The 13,282-nt window shown below is 56.7% G+C and overlaps 1 protein-coding gene across 1 annotated transcript in view; it reads left to right on the forward strand.

Moving 5' to 3' along the window:
- The window catches only part of ACE (angiotensin I converting enzyme), a 13,837-nt gene extending 653 nt beyond the window's left edge, over positions 1-13,184 (forward strand). The window contains 24 exon segments of the mRNA XM_010084161.1: positions 924-1,011; positions 1,591-1,734; positions 1,903-2,094; positions 2,252-2,349; positions 2,897-3,069; positions 3,363-3,586; positions 4,935-5,079; positions 5,379-5,477; positions 5,709-5,831; positions 6,316-6,527; positions 7,062-7,198; positions 7,488-7,646; positions 8,046-8,133; positions 8,336-8,479; positions 8,689-8,880; positions 9,201-9,298; positions 9,528-9,700; positions 10,128-10,351; positions 10,573-10,717; positions 10,923-11,021; positions 11,395-11,517; positions 12,087-12,274; positions 12,535-12,609; positions 12,612-13,184. Of these exon segments, the coding sequence (XP_010082463.1) occupies positions 924-1,011; positions 1,591-1,734; positions 1,903-2,094; positions 2,252-2,349; positions 2,897-3,069; positions 3,363-3,586; positions 4,935-5,079; positions 5,379-5,477; positions 5,709-5,831; positions 6,316-6,527; positions 7,062-7,198; positions 7,488-7,646; positions 8,046-8,133; positions 8,336-8,479; positions 8,689-8,880; positions 9,201-9,298; positions 9,528-9,700; positions 10,128-10,351; positions 10,573-10,717; positions 10,923-11,021; positions 11,395-11,517; positions 12,087-12,274; positions 12,535-12,609; positions 12,612-12,730 (3,462 nt within the window). The 3' untranslated portion in view covers positions 12,731-13,184.
- The last annotated feature ends 98 nt before the right edge of the window (positions 13,185-13,282 follow it).

The raw sequence follows: 13,282 nt of genomic DNA on the forward strand, positions 1-13,282 counted from the left end.
CCCATCTTGGTCCAGAGCTTTCAGGGTCGTTTACCTAAGCGTGACATGATTTTCATTTCCGTGCACGACAATATTTCCCTGTCTGAGTCTGGCAGCCGCTTGCCTCTGCACGAGCACAGGGATGATGGCACTGCTGTCCCCTTGGCACTGCTGTCCCCTTGGCACTGCTGTCCCCTCCAGCCTGGTCCCTGACAGCCCTCCCCACTGAAAAACTTGTAAAAACCCAACGATACAATCCTTTCCGGAGAAGCGTCGGCCCCAGTTCCTTCCAGGAAACCCGTCCCTACCCTCTCCCAAATAAAAGACATCATGTCTCGTCCTTGCACATCAGCCATGTCTCACCCGTCCCTGGGCAGCTCCATCCCACAGCCACCACTGTCGCCTGTCCCTATCCCCTCCACCCGGCCGGAGCGGAGAAATGGGAGCAGAGAGAAGGACGGAGTGGAGGAATTTCCTTCCCTGGGAATGGGCTCCCCGGGCAGGTTCCAGGAAACCTCCTGTTGCTATTGTTTGCTGTTGTTGAAGTTCACAGAAATAAATCCTCGTCCTCCTCCTGTTTTTCTTTTTTTTTTTTTTTTAACCCACTTAGATAAACAGGCTGTGCCGCAGCCCCGCTGACAAAGAGCTTTATAAATAGCCCTGCTCCGGGACACCGTGAGCACTCGCACAGCTTTTGAGGGGGGGTCAGAGAGCGGCTGTGCGTGGTTTCTCTGTCCCAAAGAGCCTCCCAGCTCCCACCATGCAACAAGTGTCAAACTCTGGGTGATAACACACTTATCTCACCAAAACGCGCTGTGTAAACACATCAGTCCTCCTCCACATCCCTCTGGACACACACACTCCGGAGCTGGAAAGTCTGTGGTTTCCCCCTGAAGGGTCAATCCCATCCCCCTCCAGCCCCAACATCTTTTTTTTCCCCACAGTACAACACCATCCTGAGCAACATGGACAAAATCTACTCCACAGCCAAGGTGTGCCTGGCCAATGGTACCTGCTGGGATCTGGAGCCAGGTATGGTCCTTGTCCCTCTGCCCCTGTGGGGTGCTGAGCACCACATGGCCATGAATTTGTCCTGGTCCCCACATCTCCAGTGGTTTGGGGTCGTTAGATCCCACTCATGTTCATTGGGGTTGGCAGGTCCCACCCATGTTCATCGGGCTTGGCAGGTCCCACCCATGTTCATAGGGGTTGGTCGATCCCATCCATGTTCGTTGGGGTTGGCAGGTCCCACCCATGTTCATCGGGGTTGGCAGGTCCCATCCATGTTCATCGGGGTTGGCCGGTCCCATCCATGTTCGTTGGGGTTGGCAGGTCCCACCCATGTTCATCGGGGTTGGCAGGTCCCATCCATGTTCCTTGGGGTTGGCCGGGCCCATCAAAGTGCCTTGGGGGTGGCCGGGCTGAGGTTGGCCGGTCCCATCCATGTTCGTTGGGGTTGGCAGGTCCCACCCACATTCATCGGGGTTGTCCCGAGCAGAGGATGGGTATTTGGGTCTGGAGCGATGGTGGTGGCACCTTTGTAGAGCAACTGTGGGATGTGACCTTGTCTCCTGCCCCTCTCTTGTGTCCTACTTGTCCCCTCTGTCTCAGACCTCTCGGACATCATGGCTACCTCCCGCAGCTACAAGAAGCTGCTCTACGCCTGGGAGGGGTGGCACAATGCCGCGGGCAACCCCCTGCGAGCCCCGTATGAGGAGTTTGTGAAACTGAGCAACGAGGCCTATCAGATGGACGGTATGAGCAGGATGGGGGGATGCAGGGCGTGGTCAGGGATCAGGGTGGGAATTTGAGCTGGGGAGGGGCAAAAATCCTACTGCTGTTCCCTGGTCCCAGCTCTTGGGGCTGCTGGTGGGGGCAGCCCCCAGGGGCCAGAGCCAGAGGTCATCACTGTCTCCCCGACAGGATTTGAGGACACAGGCAGCTACTGGCGCTCCTGGTACGACTCACCCTCCTTCGAGGATGACCTGGAGCATCTCTACAAACAGTTGGAGCCACTCTACCTCAACCTGCACGCCTTCGTCCGGAGGAAGCTGTACAACCGCTATGGCCCCAAATACATCAACCTGAGGGGTCCCATACCTGCTCATCTCCTGGGTAAGAGGAGAGACCCATCAGCCTGTGCCCAGGGGTGCTGGTGGGGCCAGAGAGGCACATGCAGGGCCATAGTGGGACAGGGAGGTCCCAGGTATCACTGTGTTTCTCTTCCTCCCAACCTACCACCAGCTCTGCTCCAGCTACTTTCTCTTCTCAGGCAACATGTGGGCTCAGCAGTGGAACAACATTTATGACCTGATGGTCCCCTACCCTGAGAAGCCCAACCTCGATGTCACGAGCACCATGGTGCAGCAGGTGATGGGCTGAGGGACACACTGGTGGCACCAGGGGAACAAAAACAAGGCTTGCCCGTGACATTGACCCCATGGGAGCAGTTCCTCATACCTGCAGAGGGGACAGCAGAAAGGCCGTGTCTGGGAGGGGAAGGGACAAAGAAATGACCCACTCCCTCTCTGGCAATGACCAAAGAGGCGGCAAGTGGGCAAAGAGGAAGGATGATGCAGTGGGACTGGTGCCAGTTCCCAGGTTGGGGGGTGCATCCACACCATCTCTCAGCTCCGAGCACTCCTGGGGCATCAGCACTGCTCCCTTCTGTCCTTGCTGGGGACCAGCACCATTGCTTGGTGCTTCATAGGGTTGCTCATACCAACTCTGGGGCCAGGGTTCTCCATCAGGGTGAGAGGGCAGGACCCCAGTCCCTTGGAGGGACCCAGAGGGGCAGGACCACCATCCCTTGGAGGGACCCACCTCATCCCAATGGTGCTGGGAGAGCATCAGAAGCAATGCCCAGGGCATGGGCAGCCCCTTCCTCAGCCATAACCCACTGCCTGCTGCCTACCAGGGCTGGAACGCCACCCACATGTTCCGGGTCTCAGATGAGTTCTTCACCTCCCTGGGGCTGCTGGAGATGCCCCCTGAATTCTGGGAGAAGTCCATGCTGGAGAAGCCAACGGATGGGCGGGAGGTGGTGTGTCACGCCTCAGCCTGGGACTTCTACAACCGCAAGGACTTCAGGTGCGGGGGGCGTGCAGGGGCCCAGGGCTGCTGGGTAAGACCCTCCTCCATCCCCCTTGGTGGTCACTGTTTTGGGTACCCAGAGCCTGGCCATGCAGCCCAATCTGGCACCTTCTCGGGGAAGGTCTTGGGGCACCATGATGACATGCCTTCCCCTCCACTGGGTCTTCCCCCGACCCCATGGGGTGCTGCCACCCTCTCAGGGACTGTGGAGGGTCCGTTCCACCAAGGGGGTGCACAGGTAGCCTGGGACCCTCACTCATCTCAGGCAATGCTCTGTTGTCACCCGGCAGGATCAAGCAGTGCACAACAGTGACCATGGAGCAGCTGTTCACGGTGCACCATGAGATGGGCCACGTCCAATACTACCTGCAGTATAAGGACCAGCCCGTCTCCTTCCGCAGCGGGGCCAACCCTGGCTTCCACGAGGCCATCGGCGATGTCATGTCCCTGTCTGTCTCTACCCCCAGCCACCTCAAGAAGATCGGTCTCCTCAGCAGTGCCACCGAGGACGCAGGTATGGCAGCCACTGGAGGGCTCAGCCACTCCCTGTGGCACCAGGAAAGGTTTGGGACATGCCATGGTGGGCTGCAGTTTGGCAACACAACCCAGAGCAGGCACAACCCCATGGCTGATGTGTGCTCTTCATCCACACTTGGTTCCATGCACAACCCCTTCTTGTCTCCATGGGTCCATGAATGATCCATCATGACTCTGTTCTCTTCACCTCGGAGGGCAGCAGCATGCACTCCAGAGCTTCCCTGTTCGCTTCCCTTCTCCATTGCTCCTGAAAGCAGCATCTTTGTGCTTGATCGGCTTTGACCTTTTCAGCGTTCCCCCTTCCTTCGCCAAGAAACATCTGCCCCAGGAGCTCCCAGTGTAGCTCTGCGGAGGTGGCACTGGCCACTTACATCCACAGTCAGTGGGTGACATTTCTGCCTGCCAGCCGGCGCAGCAGAGGAGGACATGTCACCGCAGGGCACTGCCCGGCTTGGCAAGAGCCTCTCCCCCTGCCCAGCATCTCCCAGCCAACACGTCAAAGCAGACGGCAGCAGAGGAAACCAAGCGTTCGCAGATTCCTGCCGCAGGGAGCTGCTTTGCGGAGGAGGGACAGTCCCGGGATCCTCCTGCCGTGTCATTAAACATGTTTCGTGACGGGGAAGCCATGGCAGCAGCCAAGAGCGTTGGGCCGATGCTGCACAAACACGGAGCAGATGGTCCCCGCCTCAAGGCATCGCTGCCCAACTAACCAGCCCTTGGCAGCTGTGCCACCATCGCGATGGCAGCCAACAGCCCCTCAGGGCAGTGCTGCCAACCCCTCTCTGATCCCACAGCTTCTGCTGGGTCTTCAGCAGGTCCTTCTCCAACCTTCCTTCCCCAGGTTTCCTCGAGGCAATGGGGAAAGCAGATGTCACCATCCCCTGTGTTCCCTGGGATATGGTGGTGACTGTCCCAGAGCTGACTCCGGTTCTGGGTCTAAACCACGAGAGCCTTTGCAGCGATGTGACAGCCCAGCAGATCAAACCAAGGTCCAGGGTGAATGTGTGAAGAGGGAACCATTAGAGTTACACTCACCAAAGATCTTCTTGCTCCGAGAGCCAGGCTGAAGGCAAGGGGACACTGTGCTTGTCACTGACATTGTCCCCACTCAGTTAAATGGCACGTGGTGCCCCAAGTAGGAGCTGTATCTAGAGAAACCTCCTGTGTCTTACACAGCCTTCTCTAGGGAGCAAAATGACATGTTGAAATGCTGTCTCCATTTCTCATCCAGATCTGTTCACCCTCTTGCCCTCAAAAAGTCTAGTGGCTATAGCGCTGTCCGGCCAGACTCCTTCCCAACCTGGTTCAGGCTCTGTTTCATGCAGAGAGCAACATCAACTATCTGCTGAAGATGGCGTTGGAGAAGATCGCCTTCCTGCCCTTCGGCTACCTCATTGACCAGTGGCGCTGGAACGTGTTCAACGGCCGCACGCCCCCAAACCGTTACAACTATGACTGGTGGTATCTGAGGTAGAGGACAGTCAACTGGGGTGGATTGGGGTGTGGAAGCTTGGGGTGTGCAAGGAAGGAAGACAGCAAAGAAGAAAGGAAAGAAAAAATAAAGAAATAGCTGTAGAGATGGCTGGAGAATGATGGCTAGATGGGTGGGTGAGTGGGTGGACGGATGGATGGATGGATGGATGGATGGATGGATACATGGAAATGCATTCCAATTGTATTGATTTCTTAAGCCTTCCATTTCCATTCCCTGCCTTGGTTCATCTGCCTCCCTCTTTCCAGCTCATGCTCCTGTTCTCTGTTGTCTGCAGAACCAAATACCAGGGTATCTGTGCTCCAGTTTCAAGAGATGAAACCAACTTTGACCCTGGAGCAAAGTACCACATCCCTGGGAACACTCCTTATATCAGGTAGAGGAGGTGCTGGCAAGGGGACAGGGACTTGGGGAGCAGGGGGAGCCAGGGCTCAGCTCCGTAGGCAGGGACTGGGATGCATTGCTCCTGCTCAAGACAGAGACTATCCAACTCTTGGGACCACAAATGGTGGGGAGCTACCATGTGGCCGGCTGCCTTCCCCCGTACCCTAGGACTTGTCTGCTTCCCTTTGTCCCCAGGTCTCACCTTCCTGGGCTTCCTTGGCAGGTACTTTGCGAGCTTCATCCTCCAGTTCCAGTTTCACAAGGCACTGTGCCAGGCGGCCAACCACAACGGTCCCCTGCACACCTGTGACATCTACATGTCCAAAGAAGCTGGAGCCAAACTCAGGTGGGGACAGAGGAGGGTCGGGACAATCGCCATGGGCAGATGTGTGCGTGGAAGCTGATGGTGTGCGAAGGAAGGAAAGAAGAAAGGAAGGAAGGAAAAGTGGCTGTGGAGATGATGGCTGGAGAAATAGCTTTGCAGATGGATGGATGGATGGATGGAAATACATGGAAGCACTGGGGTGGGGTGAGTGGTCCTCACCAGAGCACTGTTATTTCCCCTGTCTTGAGCTCCCACCCAGACAAGAGGACACTAAAGCACGTTTGGTTCCTGTTGAGCCCCTGGGTGTTAACACATGCATGAGTACGTGGTGGGGAGTCCTCATTCCCATACGCAGGACAGATGGGAGCTTCAGAGGGAGTTTCCAGGTTCATGTCCCACTCAGGAATAGCATCTTCAACCCTTGCCATGCTGAGACACCACCACTGCTTTTCTCCCATCCATCCCCTAGCCTCACTCTGGCTCTTGCTGTCCCACTTCTCCACAGGGAAGTGTTGAAAGCTGGGTCTTCCAAGTCGTGGCAGGAAATTCTGTTCAACCTCACCGGCACGGATAAGATGGACGCTGGGGCTCTCCTGGAGTACTTCAGCCCTGTCACTCAGTGGCTTAAGGAGCAGAACAACAAGACCAATGAGGTGCTGGGCTGGCCCGAGTTCGACTGGCGTCCCCCTGTCCCCGAAGGCTACCCTGAAGGCATTGGTAAGGCTACACCTCCATCCCAGGTCTGGGGAGGGGCAGGAGGAGGCGTCCTGAGGGACATTCCGAATCCCCAGGCAGGACAGTGCTGAGGGAGGTCTCTGCTGGGAGTGGGAGAGGTCCCCATGCCAGGAAACAGAAACAACCAGCACCATGTGGAGTTCCACAGGGTGTTGCTTCCCAGGAAGGAGATGCCATTAGCCAACCCTTTGGCATGCCATGGTCTGAACCTGTGGCCCTGCCACAGGAGGAATGCCATTGGTCATGGTGTGACAGGTTGTCTGTTTTCAGATGCATCCTTTCTGCCCAAGTGGGAGGGTCTACGGCATGTAACTTGTCCTGTCATCCCATCCCCTGTCCAATGGTGCCCCTCTGCCCCCATTTCTTGGCTCAGCCTTCTCCCAGGCTGTGGCATCCTTCAATGGACCTGTAGTTCTGGGAAAAGCTCAACCATGGTTTCTCCATGGATTAGTGCTCTTGCAAAGTGAAAGATTCTCCTGGACCCCCATCTCTTCCCCCATTTATCTCCTCCTCTAGACAAAATAGCAGACGAAGCACAGGCTAAGGAGTTCTTGTCCGAGTACAACAGCACGGCCGAGGCGGTGTGGAACGCCTACACTGAGGCATCCTGGACCTACAACACCAACATCACCGACCACAACAAGGAGATCATGGTACGGGAACAACCTCGGGGCTGGGTGGGGAGACACAACAGCCAAGACAGGCAGCTGGTACCCAGGGCATGTTTCAGATGAGCTCTGAAAACCAGGACAGCCTCTGTCCCTAGCCAAGGAGCAATGTTCTCACCCAGGAGGGAAAACCCTCGTCATGCCACGAGGTGCCCACAAGGGCAGCCACGGGGTGTCGTCGGTCGTGGCGTGACAGGTGGTGTTTCGAGTGGTGACCTGTGTCTCAGAGATCTCCTCCAAGTAACTCCTCTTCTGTCCCCTCCTGCCCTTGCAGCTGGAGAAGAACTTGGCCATGTCCAAGCACACCCTTGAGTACGGCATGAGGGCCAGGCAGTTCGACACCTCCGATTTCCAGGACCAAAGTGTCACACGCATCCTCAAGAAGCTGAGTGTCATTGAGAAGGCAGCCCTGCCCGAGAACGAGCTGAAGGAGGTGAGCTGCAAGGGGACAGAGCAGGATGGGGTGTCCCTTGCCACTGCCCTGGGTGGAGACACAGGTTTCTCGCAACTTCTAGGAAATGCCACTGGGTAGCGACCCCCTGCCCTTGAACAAGGTGATAGTTTGGTACCTTCTACACAAAGCCACGATCCTTGTCTCCAGGATTTCCCACCCAAAGGTTGCCTGTCTCAACTGCAGTGGGGCCTGGCTGCTTGGGTGGCAGCGGCACATTGCCGGCTGGCCCCAGTCCCGCCCATATTGACTCCATTTGGGGTCACACTTGGCCTTGGAAGGGACCAGAGGAAAACACCTGAGAACATCTCAATGGGCTGTGACATTCTCCAAGAGCAGGAACAAGGATAAGCAGCTCACACGATCTGATTTTCTTTGCAGTACAACACCCTCCTCTCAGATATGGAGACCACGTACAGCGTAGCCAAGGTCTGCAGAGAGAGCAAAACCTGTCACCCCCTGGATCCTGGTAAGATCTGGCAAGGGGGCCAGTGGGTCATCTGCAACATGCCAGAAAGGAGAGATTTTTTAATAGAGACATGGAGAAAGGTCATGAAGGGTCCTTCCCACCTTCTCTGTGATGGCCCCTGAGCAGCACATTGGGTCTCGCACCATTGGGCCAGTCCAGCCCATCCAACAGCATCACTTTAGCTTCATTGCTCTCCTTTCAGACCTCACGGACATCCTGGCCAACTCACGGGACTACGATGAGCTCCTGTTTGCCTGGAAGGGCTGGCGAGATGCTTCTGGGAAGAAGATCAAGAACAGCTACAAGAGATACGTGGAACTGAGCAACAAGGCAGCCGTGCTCAACGGTCAGTGTCCCTTAGAGACCCATCATGGTCTTAGCACCCTGTGAGCAGAGGTTTGGGCTGACCATCCAATTCAGGGCCAAAATACTGAGGGTGTGAAGGTCCCACCAACTCCCATGAGATGTGGAGGGACCTGGGGTGCCTGGGTAGCAAGACAGACTGCTGTCCAAGAAGGGCAGCATCTGACAGCTTCTTTTCTTGCCCTACCACAGGCTACATGGACAATGGAGCCTTCTGGAGATCCCTGTACGAGACACCCACCTTTGAGGAAGATCTGGAGAGGTTGTACCTGCAGTTGCAGCCCTTGTACCTCAACCTACACGCCTACGTACGCCGAGCCCTACACAAAAAGTATGGTGCAGAGCGCATAAACCTGAAGGGTCCCATCCCTGCTCACCTGCTAGGTAAGGGCTCTGCTCAAGCAGAGCTGTGTCTCCCACCAGGCGTAATTCGCTCCAAGTCATGCCAAGAGTTGAGGCTGGTGTCTGTTCATCTCTGGCTGAAGGGCCAAAACCCCCATGAGAGGGGTCTGCCAAGGCCAGTCTGCCCCAGGAAAGGGCAACACACTTGGTGTGACTTGAGCTCTCCAGCATGGACAGGCTCCTGTTTGCATCACCCTTACATGGGCAAGGCAGGGACCAGGCAGGGTGATCCAGCCCGGGCAGGAGTCAGGAGTCACCGGTTGCCTTTGCTCTTCTCTCCCTATCTCCCTCCTGCTTCTCAGGCAACATGTGGGCCCAGTCATGGTCCAGCATTTTCGATCTGGTGACACCTTTCCCAGATGCCACCAAGGTGGATGCCACCCCGGCCATGAAACAACAGGTCAGTGCTTTTCCAGGTTGCTCTGGGCAAGTCCCTTGGGACCAAGCATCCCTTCCATGCCTCATCCGTATTCTCACCTGGGTATGTTGAAGGCAGGATTCAGCCCTAGCTGCCCCAGAAGGATTTCCCCTGCCTAAGGAACAAGGCTGTCCCTGGCCTCCCATCCTTCCCACAGCCCCCAGTACCCCCCATTGCCCCTCACCGGGTCCTCTCTCTGCTCTCTCCCCAGGGCTGGACAGCCAAGAGGATGTTTGAAGAATCAGACCATTTCTTCACCTCTCTGGGCCTCATCCCCATGCCGCAGGAGTTCTGGGACAAGTCCATGATCGAGAAGCCGGCAGACGGGCGGGAGGTGGTCTGTCACGCCTCAGCCTGGGACTTCTACAATCGCAAGGACTTCAGGTGCCCATGGGGAGGAAGTGGTGGCCCCAGCTGATGTGGTGCTGGGGCAGACAGCAAATTGGGAGGATAAGGGCACGTGGTCTGGCACCACCATGGTGTCTCTGACATTGCCACTGGTACCCAAGATGCGGGTGTTGCGGGCAGGAGTCCCCATGGTGAACAGAGGGCAATCAATGCCTTCCCTGCCATGGAGAATGGAAAAACCAGTGGACAGAGACAGGGAATGGGCAGGAGCAGCAGGAGATGCAGAAGAAAATAGAAACCAACTCAATGGAGTAGGACCAGCCCAGTTTGGCATCAGGTGTGGGGTGGGGGCACATGGAAAGGGAGGTCAAAGGGAAAAATAGCTCAAGGGGGTGTGACCATTCCTGGAGATTTTCACCCCAGCCCTGCCCTCTCTTCTCCCACCCCACATGTCCTGGTCCAGGATCAAGCAGTGCACCGTGGTGAACATGGATGACCTGATCACAGTGCACCACGAGATGGGCCACGTCCAGTACTTCCTGCAGTACATGGACCAGCCCATCTCGTTCCGCGATGGGGCCAACCCTGGCTTCCATGAGGCCATTGGGGATGTCATGGCCTTGTCCGTCTCTACCCCAAAACATCTGCACAGCATCAAGCTGCTGGACCAAGTCACGGACAACCAAGGTGAGCTGGCAGGAGAGCACCACAAAGGTGGAGGAGCTGGAAATGCAGAGGGTCAGGGTGGGCTGGGCAGGGTGGACGGGGTCAGGGACATGCATGGTGGATTTGCATGCATGGAGGGGAGAGGACCTGGTAGGGACACCCTGCTCTTGGGCAGAATGACCCATACAGGGTGGAGAGGTGCGTACAGCACCACCTTGCTCACACCTTCCCACCCTGGGCAGAAAGTGACATTAACTACCTGATGAGCATTGCCCTGGACAAAATTGCCTTCCTGCCCTTCGGGTACCTCATGGACCAGTGGCGCTGGAAGGTGTTTGATGGGCGGATCAAGGAGGACGAGTACAATCAGCAGTGGTGGAACCTCAGGTGTGCTTGAATTCAGATTCTTCTTTGGTGCAAGGGCCTTGGCCTTCATCCCCTTGGGTGTTTTCTCCCTGTGGTCCAGTTGGCTGCAATGGGACATGATGGGATACATAGCCCTTCACATTGTCCTCACACCCCGCTGTGTCCCCTCCCGGTTTACCCCACCTTGTCCTCCCCATGCTGGGCTGACTCTCCCTCTCTGGCCCAGGTTGAAGTACCAAGGCTTGTGCCCACCAACACCAAGATCTGAAGATGACTTTGACCCCGGGGCAAAGTTTCACATCCCTGCCAATGTCCCCTACATCAGGTGAGCAGGACTGGGGCAGGAGGGACACCACTTGGACACAGCAGCAGGATCTCCAGTTCAGTTGCCAGTGATGGCACCTTATTTCATGGCTGGTGGGATACTTGGTGGTACCATCCTGAGGGTGCTGGGTTTGGGAGAATTTCTCTCTATCCGAGGAGGATGGGCTCATCCACCCAGGCAGCCACAAAAAACACGTTAAAGGAGAATTGGCATCAGCAGGTTGGATGGAGTGATGCAAGTGGAGCTCCAACACCAGTGATGCTCCTCCAGACAGGGAGGGTGCAACCAGGGGATGAGGGGGTGCACAGCCTCCCTTGTACAGCCACTTGTAGGGCCCATTCCAATCTCCTCATCCCTCTCCACCCCCCACCAGGTACTTCGTCAGCTTCGTGATCCAGTTCCAGTTCCACCAGGCGCTCTGTGCGGCAGCTGGACACACGGGTCCCCTGCACACGTGTGACATCTACCAGTCCAAGGAGGCTGGGAAGCTCTTGGGGTAGGTGTGTGGGCAGGGCAAACCCAAGACACTTATGTCCCCAAATACCTTAAAGCCAGCCCAGCAGGACAGGAGGCATAGCAACCCCTGGTCATCCATTCCCTCCCCACCCCAGCATGGGATGCTCTGATCCCTGACCCTGGGGTGGGGAGGACACCGGGGAGGGACACCTTGGTCTGGGTGCTGGGGTGTGATTGCAAAAGCAGCCACTAGATGGTAGCTGGGACCCTGGCAGGTGGAAGGCTCCCTCCCTCCCTCCTCCTCCTCCTCCTCCATAGCCCCCTGTTCCTTAGGGAAAACACCCCCCTTGCTCCAAGAAAAGCACCTGCAAAATTAACCCTTTCCTCCAGGAACTGCTCCGCATCAGGCTGGATGCACTGGAGGGTTTAAATCCATGTAAATCCCCCGTTTCCCCCAGCAAAAACTCCTCCTCGGTGCTCTGGGCTGGCAGCCCTGCGGTGCTGGGGACACAGACTGGACCCAGGGTTGGTGATCCCTGGGGAAAAAGGAAGGGCTGGTGGCCAAGAGGGTGATGGGGAACCCGCTGGAGCTGATTTCTCCTGACACAGGGATGCCCTGAAGCTGGGTTTCAGCAAGCCGTGGCCCGAAGCCATGGAACTCATCACAGGGCAGCCCAACATGTCAGCTGATGCCTTGATGAGCTACTTCGAGCCACTCATGACATGGCTGGTGAAGGAGAACGAGAGGAACGGGGAGGTCCTGGGCTGGCCCGAGTACAGCTGGACTCCTTACGCAGGTAGGCAGGGCTCAGCCAAGCCCAGTGGGTCTGTGGTGGGGCCAGGATAGGGCACATGGAAGAGATGGAGCTTGGTGCCTCCAAGATGAAGTCTTGGTGCCTCTTGGCCACCCCAAAAACCACAGGGTGCTGGGATGCTCCTCCTTGATTTCCCATGGAGCTGGCATCCAAGAGACCACCAAAGGGACAGCTGGTGACCCAACACACCTCAGCCCAGAGCCACCAGTACCAACCACATCCCTTACTTCTCCATTTTCCAGCCACTGCAGCCCAACCTGGCTCCAGCCGAACTGATTTCCTGGGGATGTCCCTGACCAGCAAGGAAGCCACAGCAGGCGGGTCCTGCTCGCCCTGGCGCTCGTCTTCCTCATCACCACCATCTTCTTGGGCATCAAGTTCTTCTCAGAAAGGAGAAGCCAGACCTTCAAATCCAGCTCAGAAATGGAACTGAAATAAGACAGCCACCAGCGGAGGAGCACAGACAGGGTGCAAGCATGGGCATTTGGCCAGGCTGGCAGCGATGCCGTGGGCACATTTGCCAATGAAGCCATGGGTTTCCATAGCCCAGGACTCCTCTCTCCGATCAGGTCAGACGTTTTTTTCCACTATGCAAGAGCCAAAGCAGAAAAGAGCTATTTATTTGTCAACGTCTGCATCAGGAGAAAGAGAAAATTCAGGCACTGGCAGGCACAGAGCCGTCACGAGCTGCCCTTGCACCCAGGGCTGGGAGCTGGTCCAGCCTGAGCACCCACCAGCCATCTCCGACCTGGGGACAAAGCCACAGAGACTTCGAGTGACAGAGGGCAGCTTGGGGAGGGACAGAGCCCATTCCTACCCCTGGTTTGCCTGCTACCAGGCTGTTTGCTTGCATGGATGAAAAATAAACCCATGTCTTGGCACCCTCAGTGCAGCAGCTCGGCTCCTTCTTGCAGCTGGGCTGGGACAGGGCTCCCAGTCAGGAGCCCTGCCACCCTAACCCCAAATACAAATCCCTGGAGACCAGCCTGG

Source organism: Pterocles gutturalis, unplaced genomic scaffold (assembly GCF_000699245.1).
Source record: "Pterocles gutturalis isolate BGI_N339 unplaced genomic scaffold, ASM69924v1 scaffold30915, whole genome shotgun sequence".
Lineage (NCBI taxonomy): Eukaryota > Metazoa > Chordata > Aves > Pterocliformes > Pteroclidae > Pterocles > Pterocles gutturalis.